A 25,513-nucleotide genomic window follows, 5' to 3' on the forward strand; every position below is an offset into this window, starting at 1 on the left:
TGCATTTCTGGGAATCAGATCCAGGGCTTTCCTCCCACGTGCTTGACAGTATCTAACCCTGAGGGGAACCCCCAGTCCAAATATCATTTTGTTTGCTCTTCATCTATGGATCTGTATGTAGTGCCAAAGGGTGGTTCCTTCCTTCCTCTACTCAGTTCTCCTCCCTCCCTCCCTCCCTCCCTCCCTCCCTCCCTCCCTCCCTCCCTCCCTTCCCTTTTTCCTTACTTCCTCCTTTTCCTTGTCCTCTTCCTTTCTGAATTTGGATCCTTCTGGTGACTGATCCTTTCACACCCTGTTTCCTAGCCCATAATGCAGTTTTGTATGTGATATTGGTTTTTTCTTTGATTGATTTTTCTCCAGTGTGCTTGAGATCAGATGAAGCACAAGGACTATTTTCCTTTGGAGATGCTCTTCTTGTTAGGGTTGCAACACTTACCAAAGTTGTTAGATTCGGCAGTGTTGCTGTTTCTGACTGAGATTTGCGGCCAAGGGGTTTTAGTTTCATGATTTTGGCAGATACTAGGCAATAAATTGAAATATGTTTATACAAAGCATTATCTCTTAGCAGCTAAGTTCTACATCTTTTGTTTATGGAAATTAAAATTTGGCTAATGTTTTCTCTCAGTTAAATACTTGTGTTTACAATATATTTCATTAAGACATGTTATTATACAAAACTATGGGAATAGTTAATTTTGCAACCTAGAACTAATGAAACTACATCTATAAAAATCTCTTGCTATTTGTCCTTGCATAACATCAAATGTCGTTATGTTGACTTTTTAAATTTTAACAGTTATACTTATTTATGTATTGGTATTTGAATGTGTGTGCACATGCACACATGCATGCATAGAAGTCAGAAAAGAACTTGTGTATCAGTTTTCTTCTTCTACCATATGGATCCCAGGGATCAAACTTAGGTCATTAAACTTGGCAGCAAGTGTCTTCTGTCTTCTGAGCCATCTCACTGGACCATATTTAAAGATTTTTCTCATAGCCCTTTCTTTGAAAAAGTTTTTTTATAATAAAATTTATATTATTCATGCAAATTTTGTTTGGGATATCTAAAGTCTTTGAGCCAAAATAATACTACTAAAATTTTAGGTTGTTTATACAGAAACTTGAGACAGACAAATATATCTTTCCACTAATATCTACTTGTTTTCATTCAGTATTAAACTCATCAACCAAAGAAATTATATACTGTACTCAAATAGCTTACTACTAGAGGAAAAAGTAATTAAATATATTTTAAGGTTTTAATATTGAAACACATAAGACATTTATTATTATTATGTGATAAATTTAGCATTCATTAATAGTAATGCATTCTGATATCATTTAATTTTTAATAAGTTTTCTAAGATGAAATGTGAGGCCATAATACAAAAGTGAAAATTATCTAATTTTTTTGTTTTAATAGGACGAGATACCAATGTACTTGTGTATATTAAAAGAAGATTGGCAATGTGTGCAAGAAAATTGGGAAGAATAAGAGAAGCAGTAAAAATAATGAGAGATGTAAGTAAATTTGATAACTAAACCATTATTTCTATTCACAGACTAAAAAAATTATAATTTTAATGCAGAATCAGTTTTTTATTTATTTTAAAATAACTTATTTATTTTTATTTTATGTGCATTGGTGTTTTGCCTGCATGTGCCTGTGTGAGGGTGTCATACTTACAGTTATGAGCCATCATGTGGGTGCGGGAATTGAACCTACCCAGGTCCTCTGGAAGAGCAGCAAGTGCTTTTAACCACTGAACCATCTCTCGAGCCCCAGAATCACTGCTTTTCAATTGCCCATCTTTCTAACAGGATAGTATGTATGTATGTATGTATGTATGTATGTATGTATGTATGTATGAATTTTCTTGGAGCATGGTCTCATCCTGGTTTTCCTGGAACTCATTCTGTAGACCATCCTGTCCTTCAACTTTACAGTGGTCTGGCTTCCTCTGCCTCCTGAGTGCTGGGATTAAGGGCATGAGGCATCACTACCCAGCAGATATAGTTAATGTATGTATGTTTCCTAAGGTTTATGTCTTTGTAAATTTGTTTAAAAAAAAAGAGAAAAGAAAAAGAAAAAAACATACTTTTAACAAACCACTGAGGTTTTTGTTGTTGTTGTTGTTGTTGTTGTTTTGGGGTCATGATTTATTTTGATTTTAGTCTTTTTTTCCTCTTTTAATATACAGTTGATGAAAGAATTTCCTCCTCTAACCATGTTGAACATCCATGAAAATCTTTTAGAATCACTTCTAGAATTGCAGGCCTATGCAGATGTTCAGGCAGTCCTGGCAAAATATGATGGTGAGTTATTTGGTGTGCATTAGTAGATAACGTGGGTATAGACTCTTCAATTATTCTAGGCTTCTGTATTGTCTTTTTCCAGTCTTAGCCATCAGTTTTCAAGAAGCAGGTATAGCTGCTGTCAAGTATCTCCTTCATCTGTTCTTCCAGCATCAAAAGCTTACAAGCAGGAGCTTTTCCTCTGTGAGGATCTAGTCTTTATTAACTGAGTATGTAAAATGCGTGAGGTACTTTGAATGTAACGGTGAACATGAAAACATGGATTTAGCCCTCGTGGCATTTATGACTTAGTGGCACACACAGAGAATGGGGACAGTACAGGACAGGTAGTATGAGGAGAGGTAACTGGAAAAGTGTAGGTATTGTGCACATAGTAGGGTGTCTCATGAATTTTGGCATATAAGGAATACTAAAAGAAGTTGCATGATAATCTTTATGAGAATAATTCAGAATAATGGTTTTATAATTATTTTTAGTTAAAAAGTGATTTATATAATTTCATTGCATTCATATAATAACAGTGTGATGTAGTAGGACAGGTATTTTTACTCTTCTTGGTACTAAATTAGGAAACCGGAGTTTAAGGTTAAATGTTGGGTAATATTTCCCAGTAATGAGTGGCAAACCCGAACCTTAATTCAGCTGTTCCAGTTCTTTGTTTGCTAGCTATTTTGTAAGAATTATCTGTGTATGTAGCTATTTGTTTTATTATAACAATAACAGTTGGCTACAAATGGTTTTGGGACAGTGCTGAAATCAGACTTTCTTTCATTCATTCAAAGTAAGACATCACTTTAGTTTGCCTTCCTCTTAGATCTGCCTGCCCCTGCCTTTCCCTCCTCCCAAGTCCTGAGATTAAAGATATATTTCACTGTGCCCAGCTAGGATATTTTTAATGTGCACACATTTCTTAAAGTTTAGATCTTCATAAGTTTAGTAAAGATAATTTTTACATTAATAAACCTGGTTCAGTTCCTCTGAGTTTAAAATACATGATTAATTCTGATTTTAGTCCCTCTTTTTAATCTATAGTTAATGAAAGTCTATGCTGCAAACTTCCTAGCTTTTATAATGTTTCTGCTCATGTCTCTCATTACAGCAAAACATGGAATGTCACTCACTGGTTCTGGCAGAGGTTCCTGCCTTTAGGTTAGGATCCCCAAGACTTGGGAAGGTTGAAGTGTGATATATTTGATAGGTGAAGTTTATTTCTTTTAAACATCTGGAATTCTTAGGCAGATCTTCACAATAGTTAGGCATGGGAAAATTGGTGAGAAATTCCTTTCATATGTAACTTACTGGACATGTGGCTTATTGTGATATTTGTGTTATGTAGGCTTAAGGACTGAATATAAAAAGTCAGAAGAGGACCTGTTTAAACCCACTAAACCGAAGAAAGCCTGCCTTGTTTGGTAGGCTTCTGTGGTTTGAATATTCATATGTCTCACTGTACATCACTGTACAGACCTGAAGTTGCTGGGATCTCCGTTCACTATAAGTCTGAGCTGAGACCATCATGAGAGCACTTCATTCTCTTCCAGGACCATGACTTTAGGCATCTTTCCGAAAAAAAGTTTTATTTTATTCATGATCTCAGATTAATTTTATATTCTATAAAATGTGGTCACATAAAAAATGTAGAAAAGACAAAAACTTAGGGAAAAAGTTCAAATCAATTTAGAGATATTAGCACTTAAATATTTTAATTTTTTCTAATATTAGTTTTTAACATACTTTTAATTATACTGTGATTTCCTCTGCCTAGTCTTATTGCAAACAAAATATTATAGATGTTTGCCGAGTACATGTTGCAGTTATTCAGAGGACTTTTATTAACATAGCTTAATCTCTCTGTACCATTTTCCATTTAGAAAAGAGATTAATAAAGTTGTTAACTAGCACCCAGGGATATGCTACTAGTAAATAGTAGACTCAAGAGTCAAACTCAGGCCTTCCAACAGTGTGTCCAGGTGATGAGTTTGTACGATGACTTATATTTTTAATCTTTACATAAACTGACAATAATAATTGTTACAGATATAAGCCTTCCAAAGTCAGCAGCCATCTGCTACACAGCAGCGCTATTGAAAACAAGAACTGTCTCAGATAAGTAAGTACTTATGAAACCACATTATTTCCTAATAGTTTGGAAAGACTGCTGAACATTTAATAAGTTTTTTTTCCCCTCTTCCTTCTTTTTGTTTTTTATCCAAATAAAGATCTTCTGTGATTTTGAGGCTTTTCATTGCATGTAGATTGATGACAGAGCTTTTTAGAGTTAAGTAAACTGGGACTCAATTTCAAACTCTACCACACACTAGATGTAGCTTGGCAAATTGTTATGTTGAGAGTAATATTTGGAAGCTAAAGAGATGGCTCATAGGCTAAGAGCACTGGCTGTTCTTCTAGAGGACCTGGGTTCAATTCCCAGCACCCACATGGTGTGGTTCAAAACTGTTTGAAATTGCAGTTCTTGAGAATTCAGCAGACAAACACAGGTGCAGACAAAACATAAGTGCACATGGAAAAAAGCTTATAAAAAAAGAATAATACTGTAGAGTGGGCGTATGAGGAATATATGTATTGAATGACTATAGCAATTTCAATGAAGAAAGCACACAGAGAACTGAGCATGGAGCTTATGTCTGTAATGCCAGCATTTGAGAGGAGGAGTAGGAGTTTAAGGCTAGCCTTGGCTATATAGCAAGCTGAAGAACATCCTAGGGTATAAGTGTCTCAAAAAAAAAAAAAAAGAGAGAGAGAAAGAAAGCACACAGTTAATATGGTAGTAGTGATGCTGGTAACCATAAGGTGCATAGTAGGCAAACTGGTTCCATCTTGCCCTTATATCACCATTGAAGTTACTCTGTCTTCCTTGCAGTTCTGGCCTTAGCCAATTCTATTTATTTGGCAATTGAAATATGCAGAATCTGGCCAGGTTCAGTGATAAGACACACTGTGAATAAACAAACAAGGAAACAAACAAATAATAAGAGCACCAGAAAACAAGTGATAGTCATTTCCTTCACCTTAGATTTATAAAGTATTCAGTTTATTTATCACCTAAAATGTAATAAATCTGATTTGTGCTTGCTGAGACATTTCTTATTGTAGTCGCCCTTCCCAAGGTGGGTTCAATAGTCTCTCCAATACTCCAGGCTGCGATTTTTCATTTCTTCTTTTGCTCTGTATATGAGTTGAACCAGAGGCTTTACTTTTACATTTTTGGTTATCTGGTCTCATCTTTGGCCATTGCCAGAATATCTTGGATTTGGGAGATAAATTGTGATCTGAATCCACGTGTATAGTTCCCAGTAGACTGTGCGCATGGCTCATTTTTTTCTCCATTCTGTGGTTTTCTTTTCAGATTCTCTCCAGAGACAGCCTTCAGGAAAGGGTTAAGCACAGCAGAAATTAATGCTGTGGAAGCGATTCATAGAGCTGTGGAATTTAATCCTCATGTTCCAAAAGTAAGAATTTTTATAACAAAAATACTACTTTTATTTAAATTTAACAAATTTATGACAGTAGACCAAAATGTATGGCTTGCTCTACATCAGATCAGAATTTTTTTACCCTGCTCTATTCAGCATTCATCTTAAAAGGGATATTAATAAGGCATTAGAAATAATTAGGGCCAGGGATGTGGTTCTGTTGATTGCATACTTGTGCTACATACACAGTCCTGATTTTAGTCTGTGGCACCATGAAAGCTAGGCATGATGGTTCATACTTGTAACCCTAGCATGTGGGAGGTGGAGGTGAAAGGATCAGACATTCAAGATCAGTCTCCCTCTACTTACTATACAGTGAGTTTGAGGCCAGCCTGGAACACTCCAGTTCCTGTAGTAAAATAAGAAAATTAAAAGCAACCTGCTTAGAAGCAGTTAGTTCCCCGTGGGCTTTGTATCTGCTGCAGAATAGAATCTGGATTGCATTTACGCAACTCCCTCTCAGTCCATGCTGGTGTCTTGCATGTGCTGGCCAAGAGCTTACCCCTGGGCTGCGCTCCAGCTCCACTTAATTGGTTTTTATTATAGTTAAAGAGAAGAAACAATTAAAAGACTAGATTGCTATAGAAAGTCATTTATATTTCAGATCACAGAATCAATTTTCCTGTATTGTAAAAGGCTTTTCTGGATGCGTGGCTGAGTTTTGAACTAGAACTGAGTAGACAAAAACTGTAATCCACGGGATTAACCAATAATAGATTGCAGCAGATAAATGAAGTTGATGTCAATTGTTAAAGCTCAAGTTAATCAGCCTGCTCCATTTGTCTTTGTATTGTACAACTTACCCTTATATAAATGATTGGCTAATCTATATAATATTATCCAAATTCTGAAACACTAAAACCCAATATTAAAATTTGGGTTTTACAAACAATTTTTCATCTTAAGAATGATAGACTATTTAGGAATAGACACCTTTACTACTGTACAAAATTATAGCCATGATTCAGTATGTGTTAATGGAAGTTGTAGGCTGGTAGACAGTAAAGATATTAACCCAAGAGCCTACAAGGTGGCCAGCCAGTAAAATCACCTCTTCAGCCAAATGTACTAACTACTGCAAGATGTCCTCTGACTACAACATACATAATGTATTACATGCAATTATACACACAGACAAATAATGTAACAAAAAGACATTAATCTCTAAAGGAAACTCTTCAAGTTGTTTACTTTGAGAATAAGTGAAGATATGAAGTAAGTTAGTGAATTGGACATGGTAACATGCCTGAAATTATAGCACTGCAGAGGCTGAGGCAGGAGAATTTGAAAGGTACAGGACAGACAGAAAGAAGGAAGGAAAGAAAGCCAGGAAGGGAGAAAAGGAAACGGAAGGAAGGAAAGGAAGAGAGAGGGGAGGAGAATATGAGAATGTCTACCATCCAGGGCTGAGTAGTTGATGTTGGGAAACTGCCTCTGAGGTATAAAGCAGGGTACACCAGGCCCCAGATGGCCGCCTGACTGCCCTTTCCCAGGTACATCTCCTCCCTACCCAGAATATCCAGTCCCTGAATGTGAGCAGCACTCACTTCCTCCTTTCTGTACACCGTTGCTGGGGTTGTAAATGAACTGTCTTCCCTCTGTTCCGGTTCTTTCACCATTCCTCATTCCTCTGTGCCCTCCTAATTTCTTGGTTTGTTTGATGTTTTCTTAAGCCAGAGTCTGCTTAGTGCTGCCAGTATGTGCCTGGGTGTAGAACCTTCTGCTAGAACATGGGTAGCCTATTGGGGCTACATCTTTAAAGAAAACCCACTCTTCCTCTCTGCTCTCCCAGCAGCCATCAGTTGCCAATAGCTCCTCAGCTAGAGCTGGCACTTGATGACCACCTCCCCGCTCCATGCTGGGATTTCGTCTGTGTAGCACAGTTGCTGCTTCATATGTGTGACTGCCCTGTTGTGTCTGGAATACACTGCTTTGCTGTAGTCACCCATTATGTCTGGGTCTTACTGTCTCTCTACCTCCTCTTTTGTGATGATCCCTGAACCTTGAGAAGAGGAGGTGTGCTGTAGGTCCCTAAATGGGATAGTGATGTCACTGGACATTCTGCATAGACTCTATTTTTTATTATTTGGAATAATTTATTTAAAATAATAATCATTTCTGCCTCAAATGATTTCTAAACCTTTCTGATAAAGCCATCTGATTTTTGGAGTTTTTTTTTTTTTTAAGATTTATTTATTGTATTTATGTGAGTACACTGTTGCTGTTTTCAGACACACCAGAAGAGGGCATTGGATCCCATTATGGTTGGTTGTGAGCCACCATGTAGTTGCTGGGAATTGAACTCCGGACCTCTGGAACAGCAGCCAGTGCTGAGCCATTTCTCCAGGCCCTGGAGTTCTCTTTTTAAGAAGCTATGAACTATAAATTTCCTTCCTTTAGTTTAATAACTAAGATTATAAATTAATTTATGATTAAAAATATAATATTTTTGGTGACAGGCTAAGCTTATTATAGTCTAAGCTGGCCTTAAACTCATGCAGCTGAGGATGATTTGAACGAACACTCCTCCTGTACCTCTCTAGTGCTGTGATTATTGTCTGTGCCCCATGTCTAACTTACTGTGTTTTTTCTGTTACATCATGTTTTCCTTTTATGATTTATGATTAATTCTTGTTTGTCTATAGCCAGATACTTTGTTTGAAAAGTTTTAAACTTAGGTTGAAATTTTGGGCAATACCATATTCTTCCAGAAAAGATCTGTTTCACTCTTAGATGACTGTAAGAAGTACCAGGAAGCCAAGATCAGTCACTAAAGTTTAAGAGAGGATTGTTTTCTGGACCACCCAGATGACTTAAGACTACTCCTGGTTCATCCTTGTTCCTGGGATTCAGCCATTCAGCCTACTCCGTAGTTATACATGCACTTGCACTGTTGACACACACTATTATCCCTCGCCCTAGTCAGCAAAATGTTGAATGGCCTGTTGCCCATCTTACCCAGTTGGAGGGTCCTCCACGTAGAAGAAAATTCAGCTGTGGCTTACATGTCTGGCTATCTGTCTTGGACTGTGGTCTGGTAATTCTTCATGGTTTGCTAATCCTTGTGCATTTAGTTTTACTATTTTCATCCTAATTTTCCTGGAATGGTTAATCAGAATTACCCAGTCTCTCTTTACTGGAAATTCAAGTCTATAAATATTTTTTTAAAACCTTCCACCCTCTTGCTTCAGAGGAGTTAAGAGAATGAATTCCACAACCAAACTGCTGGAGTTTTCATTCCCGATCCACTGTTTCCTAGCTGTATGACTTTAGATGTTTTTTGGTTTTTTGTTTGTTTGTTTGTTTGTTTTTTTACTTCATTTTGTTGTACTCAAATTTCTTCATTTTTCCAAGCAAGTGTGTGTGCGCATGTGTGCATTTGTGCATTTGTGCAGGTGTGTGTGTGTGTGTGTGTGTGTGTGTGTGTGTGCGCGTGTGCGCGCGCGTGCGTGAGCTCATGTTGAAACCAGGCCCATATTGCCATGAACTTACCATGAAAACAAGGCTGTCTCCAACTCCTGATCCTCCCGCCTATTTCCCAACTTCTGGGGAAACAGACATGTACCACAGTACCTGGTAAGATTCCTTCTATCTGAAGTGAAGATAATATCCCCTACTTCATAGAGTTGTGATAAAGTTTAAGTTTATAGTTAAAGGTGCTTGAAAGAGAGCCTAGACATAAGCATTACATAAGCGATTCGTTAATACTGTTATTCTCCATGGTACACTGTGATCTTTTTTTTAAAAAAAAAAACTTTTTATTGATTCTTTGTAAATTTCACATCATGCACTCTAATTTTCTTATCTCCCGGTCTCTCCGTAGCTTTGCTTTGCCTTTGCAGCCGACCCCCACCAAAAGAGAAATGTGGTTGTGGAAACTATAGTGAGCCAGTGTGTCTTACAGTCTGCCCTTTTTCTTCACTTCTTTACTTGCAAATATTCACTGCAGTGAGTCATTGGTTTGGTTTAAGGACTCTGGCTTCTGTTACATTATCAATATTGGATCCTCACTAGGATTCCTCTCTGCTGTCCTGTTATTGCTCTGTGTCCTTCAGATCCTGCAGCTTTGTGTCTGAAGGACTCCACATATATTCCTCCCCACATATTCCAGCAGTCCTTAGATGGGATAGATGTTGGAGTGAGCCAATCCATAGTCCTGAATCTGGGTCTGGGTGGTAGCTGAGCTGGTCAGCCCACCAGCTCTCCTGTACCCACACCCCTAGGGTGAGCTCTTTAGCAATGCCCCCACCAACTCACCTAATATCATGGCTGGCAAGGGGCAGAACCAGCTCTCATATCCTCAGGCCGGATCATCTACACCCATGCAAGCAGGTCAACTCTATCGTGCTGCCTAGGTGAGGTACAGGCACATTCTCCCAAGTGCTGCAGCCTGTGCGGGGCAAGGCCAGCTCTCCCATTCTCATGACCTTGCGGTCAGCTCTCTTGTCTGGTATACTGTAATCTTACCTTTGTATGAGAAGAGAAGCAGCAGTTACTGATCAGAGCTATTTTAAAACACCATTAAGGTGTCTAAAATATTTAATTTTTAATTTTCATTCAAATTAACAGAAAATAGGCTATCTGCTTCTAATGGTTGGGACTTTGCTGTTTGTAAAATTGTTTCATGCAAAATATTCACAGTGGTAGCAATTAGTAATGTATACTTGTTTTTAAAACTGTTGAGGGCCACATAGGTATTAGTAATGTAGGCATTGTCATAAATCATACACTTAAATTGTTACATGGATAACAACATCAGGATTGAATCTGCTTTTGAAAATATGTAGCATTCATAGGACACACTTCTTTTTTCCTGAGAGAAGCCTGGGAAGATCTAATTCAGTTCATGTGGAGTGAATGACTAGAAGACTAACTATTGCCACATCAGTTTGACCTGTGTCGTGTATGCATTTGATATAATTCTCTCTTTAAACATTTATTTACTATGTACAGTGTTCTGCCTGCATATATGCCCGCATGCATGCCTGTGTGCCAGATCCCGTTACAGATGGCCGTGAGCCACCATGTGGGTGCTGGGAATTGAACTCAGGCCCTCTGGAAGAGCAGTTAGTGCTCTCAACTGTTGAGCTATTTTTCCAACCCTGATAAAATTCTTTTCAAAATCTGACCAAAGGATTTTTGTTTGTTTGTTTTTTAACAGAAATTTACAGTCATCCTACAGAAATGCAAAAGATCTAGAATAGACAAAATAAATAAATAAATAAATAATAAAGATATAAAACTTCTTTGAATTTATCTTGATCAGGTTCAGAACATTTTAAAACTTTAATAATTAAGATTTATTGACTTAAATGTAGATCAGTGGAAGATAATATAGAGTCCTAAAACTAACAAAATTTTCCATTAAAATATGAGCAAAAGATTGGAAGTTATGTCAGCAAAGCTTTGTGAGTTGCTGATGCACAGGGAAGGTGCTCAGTATTCCATACATAAGCCACGGCATGGCACTCCATCCCACTAGGGTGGCTCCTCACTGCTACCCGGAAGTATAAAGAACAACAGGCATTGCTTCTAGGGGTGTAAAATGGCACTTCTTTTAGGAAACAGTTGTGCAGTTAAATTTAGGCTTACTATGAGAGCCATCAATTGTATTCCTAAGTGTTTATTCGAGAACGATGAAAACGTCTCCAAAGTTTTTGTGTGCATTTATTCACAATAGTCAACAACTTGCAAAAATTAAAGAAGTGAGGGAGTTGTGGTGAGGTTGTAACAGAACACTGATGAGTGATCTGTCAGCAGCAGTGGATGGAGAAAAGGCCTGGGGCCAAAGACCTGACCTCTGAAATACTAAAATAAATGCATAAGCTGACACTGTAGACACATGAAGATTACTGGGCCCATAGGCTGAGGATGGGGTGAGAATTGGCTTACATTAGCAGGAGGGGCCATTCTGTGGTTAAAGGTGCAGATTTATATATAAACTTACTAAAAACTTCAAGTTATTCACTTAAACAGGTGATTTCTAAAAGTTAGATTTAAATGTGATTATAAAGTAATGAGTTTATGGTGGCATCTTCATACATGTGTGTAATTATTCTCTGTTCTTATTACACTTTCCTTCCCTCACTCTTCTCCCCAGTACAGTCTCAAGGAGATTTTCTCTTTTCTAGTTTTTTCTTTCTGCTTTCCCATTATATTTTCTATTACCTTCTCTATTTTTCACCTCCCTTAAGATTTCTTCCTCCCCTCTTATGATCCCTTTTATAATTTAATGATTTAAAAGCACACATATAAATACACACACATGTGTATTTGTGAAGAGAACACATGTTTGTGTGTGTGTGTTGGGGACATATAAGTTCTGTGCTCCTGTGTGTCCATGTGGAGTCCAGAGGACAACTCCAGTGTTGTTCCTCAGGAGCCATCTATCTTGTTTTTGAGACAGAATCTCTCTGGCGGAACACTTACCAAGTAGGCTAATCTCCCTGGTTTGCAAGCTCCAAGGGTCTGCCTGTGTCCATTACTTTCCAGGGCTGCAATAGCAAGTGCACTACTCCCTCCCTGAAAATTTTGTTTACATGGATTCTGGGACTCCACGTAGGTCCTCGTGGTTACACAGCAACCAAGATGGCTTCCCAGCCTTGTATCCAGCTTTAACTTAGATGAGTGCAAGTGCCCATTTGCCTTTTTGGACTGGCTTATTTTATTCAACCTTATAACAAGTTGTACCATTTTTCTGCAAGTGCCACAATTTCTTTTTCCTTTATTTCTGCATAAATTCCATTGTGTATATGTGCTGCCTTTTTTAAAAATCCGTGCATTGATGAATATCTAGGCTACTTATCTTTCCCAGCTGTTGGAAATAGTGCAGCTTTAGCATGGATGTACAAGTATCTCTGTTGCTGATTAGAGTCATTTGGGTGTATCTAAGAGTTCTAGATTCAGTGTTTAAGGAACCCCTATACTGACTTCCATAGTAGCTAATATAATCCTACCTCTTCCTGTCACAGTCTCACTAGTGTATTTGTCATAGGTTTTTTTAATGGTAGCCATTTTGACTGGGTGAGGTGGAATCTCAAAGCAGATTTGTTTTTCCCTGATGACTAAGGGTGTTGAATACACAGCGAATATTTATTGTTCATTTATATTTCTTCCCTGAAAAATGTTTACTTAGCTCACTAGTCCATTTATTTTATTAACTTCTGTTTTATTTAGTATGTAGGCAAATAGAAACTACTGATATGTTACATAATATAATTCATAATTGTATTTTGGGTAGCCCATTTATTGATAGGGTTATTTGTAGGGTTTTGGTGTTTTGCAGTTCTTTATTCTGGATATTAATTGCTTGTCGGATAATGTGGTTAGCACACATTTTTTCGTTTGTGTAGGTTGTGTCTTCACTCCAGGGATTGCTTCCTTTGCTGTCAAATGCATCTTGAGTTGATGTAATGCTATTTGTCAGTTCTTGGGATTATCTCCTTTCCTGTTGCTTTTCTGTGATTACATCTTACAACAATTTTTGTCATATGTACAATAATTTGTAAGACTATATATATATATGTATATATATATAAAACCTTAATCTTTTTATTTATAGATAGAAATAAATTAGTTTCCCCTTTTCCAAATATCAGAGCAGTTGCCAGTTCAGCCCTATGAGAATATACAGCTGGTATAATGGTGCTGTATAAACTGTTGTTTGTAGTCAGTGCTTTAAGCTGAGTGTCATCAAGATAATTGTTAAGATTTTCTAGAGAAACTCTAAGCCCTAACAACTTGAATAATATCCCACTTAAATAATATTGATGTCATATGAACTAGAAAAGCTGTGGAATATGTAGCTGTCGTTGCCAGGTTGTATAAATGATGAAGCAGGCACAGCTCTTTTTCTCTGTGGGTGCTGTTCCTGACTCTCAGCTGGAAGCAGGCAAACATAAAGGGCTTGAGGGGATTTTCCCCTCAAACTTCAACTGTGAGATGTAATAACTTATTTAACCGATTAAAGGGTGTCATTTCAGTAAATACATACATTTACATTTTCTTTTGTCTTCACAAATTTATTATGCAACTTTGTGAAATAATAGCATGAGTCTTAGGACTAGAATGACAGGGATAAAAGTGTTTAAGCAGGAAATATTTTCTGGCAATTCTCCACATAACAGCATGTCTGTAGGTCTAGAGTGGTGCAGTTTGCTAAAGCTGGAAGCTTTTAGATGTGCAGCGGGAAGATGATATAAATCTCTTCAGGCTATAAATTTGCTTTGAGGTATTTTATTAATATTGATTGTTTCTATAAATTTTTTCTATTGAATGAATTTCACTGTGTGATAACTATGATGTAGTACCAAAGTAAAATAGCATGTTTTCATTGTTTTTGACTTGTTCTTCATTACCTGGCTATGACTTCGGTGCAACAAGAATTCTTTTCCAAGTTACTGAAAAAGATTCTGTGTCTTTTAGTTACTATAGGAATAGTCAGGTTTTTTTTTAATTTTTATTTTTAGTAGAAATTATTTCATATAATCTATCTCACAGCATTTCATTTTATTAATTTTTACTCTCATAGTATTTATTTTATTTTATTTATTTTTGTATGTATGGGTATACTGATTGTATATATGTCTGTGTATCATGTGTGTGCCTAATGCCAATAGACTCCAGAAGAGGATGTTGGATCTCCTGGATGTGTGTGTGGGTGTGTGTGGGTGTGTGTGGGGGTATGTGTGAGTGTGTGTGGGGGGGTGAGTGTAGAGAGATTCACTTGCCTCTGCCTCCCAAGTGCCGGGATTAAAGGTATGCACTACTACAACTGGGTTCATGTGCTTATATGTGTATTATCTTTAAAGAAGTGTCTGTTCAAGTGTGTTTTGTGCATTTTTTTTCTTGTTGTTTGGGTATTTTGGGTTGGTTTGGTTTGGTTTTCAGCTGTTCTGGGAAAATTCTCAACTCCCATTCTAGGTTTTCCTTTTGTTGTGTGTTTGTACTTTGGACATAGGGTTTTATATCCAAGGTGTTGTAGAACTTGTCATACCCCTTCCTCACCCTTCCAAGGTTATTATTATATAAAGTTATTTTCTAAAGCATTTTATTTGTCTGTTTTTATTATGGATGATACTTCTGAACAAGGTAGCAGTATGTGGCCTTTTACACCTGTTATATCCAGCAAAGGCTGGAGATTCATGGCTTTTGTGTTAGCCTAGGTTACAGGGCAAAATACCTGTCTTTAAAAAAAAAAAAAGAGTGAACATGAATTATTATAGGAAGCCATCTATACTCTTAATTAACATGCCTCAAGTCATTATGACTATCATAATCACATGTAATATAAACCTATAAAATATAAGCTCCCAAATTTATTTTCTGAGTGAGCTATAAATGAAGAGTCTTTTCATTAGGTGAGATACATCTGTACACAAAGCTAGAAAATCTCTACCAGTTACCCAAGAGGTAAACAGTCATCACAGATTACTTTGTCTCTTGAAATTCACACTCACTGGAGATCAGAAAATGGTGTGTACTTCTATGTTGTATATCAGGCTTCACTTGGTCAGGTATTTACATTTGTGCACAAGCCTCAACAATAGACCAGATTTGGGCTCTGCAGTTAACACAGATCACTGGAATTGTAAATGTCACCCCCACGTCAGTGTTGCACTGTAGATGGTGCTCTCTTTCAGTGATACTTTATATACTCGCTAGAATAGAAGAATCCAACTTTAGGGACTGGCTAAACTTGCTGTAATAATTTGCTGAGGACCTTTTTCTGAAGATGTATTTATTTTTACTTCATATAATTGAATATTTGCCTACATGAATGTATGCGCACCAAATAGATGCCTTGTACTTGCAGAGGCTAGAAGAGGGCATCAGATCCCCTGGAACTGAAATTACAGACAGTTTTTGAGCTGCCATGTAGGTGCTGGGAACTGAATCTAGATCTTCTGAAAGAGCAGCCAGTGTTCTTAACTGCTGAGCCATCTCTCCAGTCCGTAGGAGTTTTTATAAGCAAACTACTGGCGTTGAAAATTTTTTATTACTTTTATATTTATGTTGGAAATAATTACTTTGTAAAAAAAAAAAAGCCACAGACTGGAAAGTACAAGAGCATACCTACCAGTGTTCTATCAGGTGATTTGGGGGGTGGGGGCAAAGCACCAATGCAGTCTAATGGTAGAAAGAACTTCCTCAGCAAACAGTGCTTAGAGCCTCTGATTATTGGAGGCACAGGACCACAATGGGCTTTTCTCATGGCAAACAGTAAGTTAAACTCTGCTCATCTTTAGTGTTAAAAAATAAAAACCTTTGGTCCTAGAACTTGTGAGGTAGAAGCAGGTGAATCTTCATAAGTTTGAGTCCAGTCTAGATGGTCTATATAGCAAGCTCCAAGCCAGCCAGGGCTATACATTGAGACCTTGTTTCAAAGTGAAGTAAAAATATTAATATGTGCATGTGATTGGGGCCACACTTACCATGCTTTAGATGTGGAGGCCAGAGGTAAAATATCTGGAGTCAGTTCTTCCTCTTCTACCTTTACATGGGTTCCAAGGATTGAACTCAGGTCACCAGGCTTGTGACAAGCCCCTTTACATGATGAGCCATCTCACTGACCCTGACACATTTTTATAAGGTAAATATATACATCAATTTATGATCCAGCAATTCTTTAAAATATATATACAGGAGATCTAAATGCCTATGTCTAACAAAAGGCTTAGGCATGAATGCACATAAGTATTTTGTTCATAATAATGCCAAAGTGGGAACAATCCAAGTGCTTGTCAACAAGATAAACAAACTGCAGTATATTCCACAGTGGAGAAGAGAACTTGGAATATGAGAAAAATATGGATGAAACTCAATAATATGGTTCAGAAGTGAGTGCTCTGAAGAGTTCCATTGGCAGGACATTCTAGAAAGGGCAGGGAGTGGTCTGTGGTAGCTGGAATGTCTCTTGAGTTTGGGATAGGTAACAAAACAGCAGAGGAGAGCTTTCTGAAGTGATGACAATAACTCTGAAGCTAAATGCAGGTGTTACTTGATGGAGTTTGTTGAAAGTCATTGACCTGCATGTCTAAGATATGTGTATTTTAAATTACAGTTTAATGAAGCAGAAAGAATCAAACTTATGATGAAAAGCATTGTAGAAGTTCCATGCTTTCCTACTGAATGCAGTAGTGTTTGAGATAGTGTGGTGTTCTAGTGTCAATCAATAGCACCGAATACTGTGGACACGATCTCTGTTTGCACTGGCTAGTTTATGTGTCTTGGAAGAAGAAATCTTAATGGAGAAAATGCCAGTTGTCCTGTAGGCAAGTCTGTAGGGCATTTCTTGATTGCTAATTGATGTGGGAAGGCCAAGTTCAGTGTGAGTAGTGCTGCTTCTGGGCAGGTGGCCCTGGGTGGAATAAGAAAGCAGGCTGAGCAAATTATGAGGAGCAAACCAGTAAGCATCATTTCTCTGTCGGTTTCGCTGCATTCCTGCACTGTTTTGAGTTCCTGCTTTGACTTCCCTCAGTGATGGACTGTTACCTAGAAGTATAATATGAAATAAAACCCTTTGCTCCACAAGTTGCTTTTATTCGTGGTCTTTATCACAGCAACATAAACCTAACTAAGACACTACTCTGCTTTGGATTCATTGTCTCATTCTGTTTAGTCTCTTCCTGCATGTGCTCTTTCCACATGACTATTAGTTCTATACTTACACTTTACCATGCAAGAGCTTGGGGATTGTTTGGAATAAGGGACAAAGGTAAACATAGTAATGAGAGAGTTCACTGTTATCTGATTTCAACTAGTTAACACTCTGAGGACAATTTATTTATGTACTACTGGAGAAGACCTTGGGGTTATAGAGAAGTAGAAGATGAGAGAAGCTAGGAATGATGGTGTCAAAATAGGAGGATCTTGAGGTAGAGGCTTGTCTGAGCTATAAATGGCACCTTGCCCCAAACAGTGTATAGCGGAGGATATAACTCAGTCATTTGAGTGCCTAGCTTGAATGTAGTCTTAGGGAAAACTGCTCATGGTGGCCCATGCCTGCAATCCTGGTGATTTCCATGATGAATCAGACCCTTTTTTTATTAAACTATAATTTGAAATGTACAGACCACAAATTGAAAGGGCATCCATAGCTACATAGCAAGTTTGAGAGGCCAGTCTGGGATAAAACCTTGTCTCAAAAAGAAAATAAATAATAAAAATAAAACAAGAAGTTAATTATTTTCCAAAATAAAGCTGTTTTTAGAGTTATCTTTCCAAGAAAGCAGACCACACCTGAAATTTTCTGTAAGTACAAAAGAAGCTTTTAAAAAAATATTGATACATAGAAAGTAAATTCTTTCTGAGTCAGGCATGGTAGTGTATACCTGTAATCTCAGAAGGCAGAGGCAGCTGGGTATATTACTTCTAGACAGTCAGAGCTACATGGTAAGGCCCAATCTCAAAACAGTCAAAAACAAAGTAAAATTGTTGATGGCTGATCAGAAATCGAATCCTGCATGATGTTCTGAATTTCATCCAATGTAGAAGACTATACTTCCTTAGTTTGTATTTCATTGGCTAAACATTTTTTAGCATGTATAAGACAGACGAGGTAAAAGAGGCCTTGAGTTGAGATTTGGTAGCACAGTAGAAGGGAGAAATAGAGAAGTAGTGTTGAAGTCTGCTGTCTAAATTTACAGCACAGTGAAAAGGCTGCCTTTCCGTTATGGTGCAGTGTGGCCTTAGTGGAGGGGTGGGCTATGGAATCTCTCATCTTTGGTGCTACAAGGGGGTGTGGTTTTCCAGTGTCCTCCAGCGTGTCCTCTTAGCCTCCCTTCCCCTTCTTTTTTTCACTCCCAAGACTGGTAGGTATTCTGTCTTGTTTGTTTCTTTATTCACATAACAATTCTGTTTACTTTCTCTGTGGGAATTGTGTTTAGTCTCCCCAGTACATACTTCTGGACTCTGCATTCAGCCTGCCTGTCTAATCTCATAGAATGTGCACTGAGAACACTTAATTGCAGAGATAAATTGGTTCTTTGTGTGCATGACTGATCAAGAGCAAAGCACCTTAATTTCAGATGTCTTCTGAGAGATTTTCCTTTAACCTCTGCCTTTAAGAGGAAGATTATAAAGCATTATCATTACTTCAGGTCAGAATTATATTGCTTTTGGTCGAAAGCTGTTGTAAGATTTACAAACTAATAGAAAAGAGTAATCTAAGGATAAATTATAAAGATCAAAGCAGTTGAAAATTAAAGTGAACTTCAGTGTAAGGTTAGGTATGGTTTTAGACTCTTAAACAAACCATCCATGCAGAAAGACCCTGGGTTCGATCCCCAAGCACTGAAAAGGGGGAGAGGGACAGGGAGCAAGCGCCTGACATGCATCATCATGCTTTTTAATTAGGGCTTCAGAACGGCTTTAATTTTGATATGTGTGGTGAAAAGGAACTAGAGTAGGTATTTAGAAACTAGATTGTTGCCAGGCATTTCCCTCGTTTGTTACCAACACAACAATCGGGTTATTCTGAGGTCATATAGGAGGGCCAGCAGCACATACTGGATGCTGGCTTTGGTTTGTGTCCAGCTATATTTTATTTGCTGGTAATTTCCAAGTCTATATCTTTTAATGTTGTTTTGCTTCTCATTTTTAGACTCCTGTTTTCATCCTTTAGAAGTATTTCAGATATTGTGTTTCAAACTAATTTTTAAAATGTATTTTAAAGTATTCTTTCTTCTTATTTTTTTCATTTTGATTTATGGCTTTGTTACCCCTATTATTCATTCTTTCTTTCTTATGTATATACCAGGCTGGCCTCAGACTCACAGCAGTGCCCTTGACTCAGCCTCCTAAGTGCGTGTGGAATGTCACCATGCCTGGCTTTCCTATATCAACTTTTCCCTGCCCTTTCCAAAGGATTAGCATATTACCCCTTTGAAAAGTCTTCAGATCTAGGCATTACCATCCTCCTCAACTGTTGTGCCCCTTCACTTCCTACTTTTTTAAATCTTTTTTAAAAAAGATTGATTTATTTTATGTATATGAGTGCATTGTAGCTGTCTCCAGACACACCAGAAGAGGGCATCAGATCCCATCACAGATGGTTGTGAGCCACCATGTGGTTGCTGGGAATTGAACTCAGGACCTCTGGAAGAACAGTCAGTGCTCTTACCCACTGAGCCATCTCTCCAGCCCCACTTCCAACTTTTGAAAAGTGTTCAGGAGACAGAGACAGGCAAGCCTCTGAGTTCGAGGCCAGCCTGGTGTACAAAGTGAGTTCCAAGACAGCCAGGACTATACAAAGAAACCCTGTCTTGGAAACATGAATGAATGAATGAATGAATGAATGTTATTATTGAAGCAAAGAGTTTTTTTTTTAATGTCAAGTATTTCAGATGTTTCTAAAATAAAAACAAAAGGTTCTTTATTTAGCTAACTTTACTTTTCTAGAATTAACCATTATTTCTGTTTATTGTATATTATCAGACATTTATATTCCTATCCTCTACCCACCCCCCTCAAGACAGGGTCTCGCTATGTAGATTCAGCTGGTCTTAAATTTGCTAAAGAATCTAAGGTTAACCTCATACTCAGGGTTTCTTTGCCCTATTTTCCAAAAGCAGTGTATCTCACACAATTGCCCAGTATTTTCTTTGAATTTCTAAACTTAGAGAAGTGATCTAAAAAACATCACCATTTCTTGTGTGGGTGGCTAGTCAGATTCCCCATTGATCTTCCTGCTATTAGTCCCTCTCCACTGTATTGCCAGTTTTCTGTCCAACCAGAAAATCTCGCTTTGCTTTAAGACTTCTTTGTGATCTCTGTTGTTTATAGGGTGAGCACCAACCCTTTAGTATTACAGTGATTGCAGCTCGTCACAGGCTGACTCCAGTATCTCTAGCCTTCCTACAACCTGCTTTGCTTCTTATCTCATGTCACTGTTTCTGGATTGGTTGTGTCTTACATCTCCCTGCCACTGTACATACATTCAATGTCTCCTCCATCTGCCACTCTCTAAGCTCTTAATCATATCCTGTCTTATTTTTAAAGGAGTCTTTGTTAGTTTGCTAAGCTGAAGCCAGTGTTCTGGTTCAAATATGAAATATTCTCTATAGATTCATGCATTTAAATTTGAGCACTTGGTTCCTCACTGGTGGTGCTCTATTGGGAGGTTACTAAACATCTTGGACATGGGGTCTAGATGGCAAATATAGGACTTGAGGGTTCTAGGCTGGCTCAAGCTCCCTCCTTCCTGTTCTGAGATGCAACAAGCCATATCTCAATCTCCTGCTTCAAATGCCATATCTCCAGCCATATCAGTCACTTTGCCTTCCGTTCAGTAATAGATTATATACCTCATACTGAGAGTCACAGTATACCCATTCCATTAAATAGCTTCTTTTAGGTCATGGTGATATGAAGTAATAAAGAAAATGAATACCAGCAATGAATTGTTGCTATGATAAATCTGACCACATGCTTATAATTGGTTTGTAGAAAGGATGTGGAAACACTGGGGCTATGGACTAGAGACATTTGAGAGTGCCGTGAATGCTCTTAACCACTGAGCCATTCTGGTAGTTTTGAAGCTCAGAATATCTAGAAATGCAAGCAAGGAAGGCTAAGCTCATGAACTTTCAGTGGGGAATAAGGAGTATTAAAACTAAAGACTATTCATGTTACATTTCTGGCAATAGGTCTGGCTACAATCTGCCCGTGTCCTGAAATTTTGAGTGAGACTGAATTAAGTAATAGACTAGGGCTGACAAAATGGCTCACTGGGTAAAGACACTGGCTGTCAGATATGATGACTTGAATTTAATCCCCAGAACACACAGGGTGGAAAGAGAACTAATTTCTCATGCACACACACACACACACACACACACACACACACACACACTGGACTAATTTGTTTGATGGAGGAAATTTTAAGACAACATAACAATTAGGCTGTGATATAGTCCACACTTACTGCTTTCTTCCAGATTCACAGTGAAGAAAGCAGAGAGTAGAGCAGAGACATATGAAAACTATACATTTTGTCTAGGAAAGGAGCTTGAACTTAAAGTTACAGACAAGGCCAGTGAGGACAAAGTAGCCACTATAATTGCTAAGTTAGTACCTTTAAAAAGGCTTTACACTTTGTACTAGGCAAGACCCCACACATTAAAGTGTCTAGGGTATGGACTGGAGAAGAGACAGGGTTTCTCTGTGTAGCCCTGACTGTTCTGGAACTCTATAGACCAGGCTTGCCTCAAACTCAGATCTGGCTTCCTCTGCCTCAAGTGCTGGAATTAAAAGTGTGCACCACCACCACCTGGCAACTGGAGACCATTTTAGAAGGAAGAGTCCCTGAAAAGACAGTTTGTTGTTTACAGTATGCTGTACCTAGTGACATGTTTCCCCTGGTGTGCATATAGGTGTACAGAGGCCTCTGCAACCATGGTCTGGCATGTTTAGTTTGAGACTGCCTCTCAAACTGGCAGCAGAACTTGGCATCATCCCTGTGTTGCTGCACTTGCAGACATGTAGGACACGAAAGTGAAGTATGCAACACAAGGTTGAAAACTCCAAAGTTAGGTAATATGGAGTAGGGTCAGATTCCATAGTAAAGCCCCCAGAACTCAAGGTGTGATGCTGTGTTTGTGAAGTTTAGGTTGCAGTAAAGACCTCATTGGAGATGCCAGGGACATACCTATCAAAGAATGCTGCAGGCACTGAGTGGATTGACCCAAGAGAGTAGCCACCTGTGCTGCAAATAGTAGCCAAGCCTGTTGGAATTCAGATGATGCTACCATGAACTGTAGACACTGGAAATGATACTGAAGTGTTTGTGCTTGCTTTCATCTGGTTTTTCTTTGTTATTCTCAAAGCCTGAATAAGACTGTTTCATCTGTGCCATTGTATAGTGGGAGTCTGCAGATTGCTTTTGTTTTTTTATAGCCTCATATTTAAAACATAGTCTTAGAGCAGATTTTTGGCTTTTGAAGAGTGTTAGAAGACTATGGAGACTTTTGAAATTGGGATGAATACAGTTTTAATTATGAGATGGCCATGAGCTCGTCGGGGCCGGGGGAAGGATGCTATTGTTAGAATGTAAAAGGACCTCTCCTAGTCTTACATGTTTGAGCATTTGTTCCCCAGCTAGTAACACAATTTGGGAGGTTACGGAACATTCTGAACATTAAATGAGGCCTAACTGGCAGACATAGAGAATCTGGGCTGGCTTTCCTCTGGCTAGAACCCTCTGCTTCCTAGACCTTCAAGATGTAGCAGGCCACATCATAGTCTCCCCCATTGTGGACCCTGATTCATCAGCCATCATGTCCTCTCTGCCATGATGGACAAAATCATGAGCCACAATAACCCTCTGTTCCCTTAAGTTGCTTCTGTCATGTTTTTGGTTGAGTGGCATAAACTAATAAATACAATATGGTGTTCCTTCATCACTCTAGCCATATTTTGGCAGAGGGGGCTGTTTTTAATGCTTCTATTCCCTGTTGGTAAGAAAAGGTCCTCTTGGGGAATTAGATGAATCAGCAGTTAAGATTACTTGTTGCTCTTGCAGAAGACTTGGTCTGGTTCGCACATCAATATGTTGACTTACAGTAACTTGACTTATGTAACTTTAGTTTCAAAGGATCTGATACTTTCTTCTGCCCTCTAAAGGCATGCATGTGGTACACAGATATGCATGCAGGCACAACACACACAAAATAAACATAAAACACCAGTTCTCACACATGGCAGAAAACTATTTTAAAAAATAAAATAGCTTTTTGCCTTAGCCTTGATTTTATGTCAGTGTTCTACCTAATATATAGCACTTAATAAATATTGGTAAATAGATGTTTGTTATGTTTTTAAAATGTAGACATCAGGCTGGGTGGTGGTGGTGCACACCTTTGATTCTAGCACTCTGGGGGCAAGAGCAGGTGGATCTCTGAGTTTGAGGCCAGTCTGGTCTACATCTAAGACAGTCAAGGCTGCACAGAGAAACCCTGTCTCAGAGATAGACGGATGGATGGATGGATGGATGGATGGATGGATGGATGGATGGATGGATGGATAAGAAGTAGGTTGCACACAGTTTGATCTAACAGTCAGTCTGGTACAGACAGGAACTAGGAACATAGCTCAGTTACCATGTGCTTATTAACCTGTGCATATTAACATGTGTTTGGTCTCCAGCATCACAATGAAACATGTTCTATGCATTGAAAAGGAATCTATCTGGACAAATAATTATCTTTATATTTTCTTTTATTCAAACATAAAACTTTTCTTTATTGCATAGCTCTGTTAATATCTGTTTTATATATTACATGTGTACTTTTTAAACAGTTTTTCACCTTATACTCCTAATAAAAGTAAAGTCTAGGTAGCAGAGTTGATTTCTTCGTTCCTTTCTTTATTCCTTCCTTCCTTCCTTTCTTCCTTCCGTCCTTCCTTCCTTTCTTCCTTCCGTCCTTCCTTCCTTCTTTCCTTTTTTCATGGTTGTTTAGTTTGGTTTTGTTTCTCCAGAGTTAAAAAAGGCCTTTGACAGGGCTGAGGTGATGATGATTCCTTGGGTCACGTACTAACTGCACAGCCAGAGACCTGAGTCTTTCCTCAGCACCTATGCTAAAGCCAGCTGTTGTGGATTATGTCTATAACTCCAGCCTGGTGGGGGTGGGGAGGGGTTGTCAAGTATAACAGAGACAGGCATGTTTAAGGAGCTCTCTGGCCAGTCAGTCGAGCTAAAACAGTAAGCTCCAGGTTCAGTGAAAGACCCTGTGTCAAAAAATAAGTTGACAAGGCCAGTGAGGTGGTCTTACCAGTAATGGTGCTTGCTGGTGATGCAAGCTTGACAACCCCAGAGCCCATGTAAAAGGTGGGAGGAGAAAGCCAACTCCAGGTATGCATGTGTGAGCACTCACACAGACTGCTGCTGCTGCTGCTACCTAATAATAATAGTAGCTACAACAATACATAAAAAAGTTTGTGTAGAGAGTGATAGAAGACATCTAGCATTGATCTCTAGCCTCCATAGTCACACACATGTGCACACACATGCTCACACACACTATACAAAATGTCCTGAATAAAAACTGATATATGAGTTTGAAGACATTTTGTTGCATATATCAGATCAGCTCAATTAATTTCAGTTTTGGATTGTAGAATGTGCTGGTAGTAAATGTGTAGTAATATATAAAAGATAGAGTTTCTGTTGTGCATTACAGCTTACACTGCATAGCAGAAATTCCTGAACAGCCATTTCTGGAGAACATAAAGTAAGTATTGTAATAGTGCTATATCTTATTTTAAGTGCACATTTGCCAAGGCCTGGCACATGTGGAGGACGTGATCTACAGTGTGCTGTCTGCCATGCCCATTAAGTACATTAGAAACAAAATTTATTAATTTTTTTGTATGGAAATATGTGCATCATATGCATTCCTGATATTCTCAATATATTATATGGAACTGGGTTGTGAGCTGCCATGTGGGTGCTGAGAATCAAACCCCAAACCTTTGAAAGAACAGTAATTGCTTTAGCACCACTGAGCTAACTCTCTTGCACCAGGTACTTTTTTCTCTTATATTTTAGGTGCCAAATTTTATTTTAAAAACTGAAAAAAATGTTTTGGTTTAAAGTCAAAATGAAAAGGATATTTAGGTCAGTGATAAGAGTTACTCTGCAACATGCATGGTGGTTCTATTCCCAGCAACACATACATACACACACACACACACACACACAC

The 25,513-nt window shown here is 38.2% G+C and overlaps 1 protein-coding gene across 2 annotated transcripts in view; it reads left to right on the plus strand.

The window, feature by feature from the left end:
- ST7L (suppression of tumorigenicity 7 like) overlaps positions 1-25,513 on the plus strand; it is a 60,825-nt gene that overhangs the window by 24,043 nt on the left and 11,269 nt on the right. For both annotated transcript variants that reach the window (XM_080915242.1, XM_080915241.1), the window contains 4 exons: positions 1,427-1,524; positions 2,205-2,319; positions 4,357-4,429; positions 5,687-5,789. In XM_080915242.1, coding sequence (XP_080771368.1) covers positions 1,427-1,524; positions 2,205-2,319; positions 4,357-4,429; positions 5,687-5,789 — 389 coding nt within the window. The remainder of the gene's footprint in view (positions 1-1,426; positions 1,525-2,204; positions 2,320-4,356; positions 4,430-5,686; positions 5,790-25,513) is intronic.

This window comes from Micromys minutus (genome assembly GCF_963924665.1).
Source record: "Micromys minutus genome assembly, chromosome: 4".
Classification (NCBI taxonomy): domain Eukaryota; kingdom Metazoa; phylum Chordata; class Mammalia; order Rodentia; family Muridae; genus Micromys; species Micromys minutus.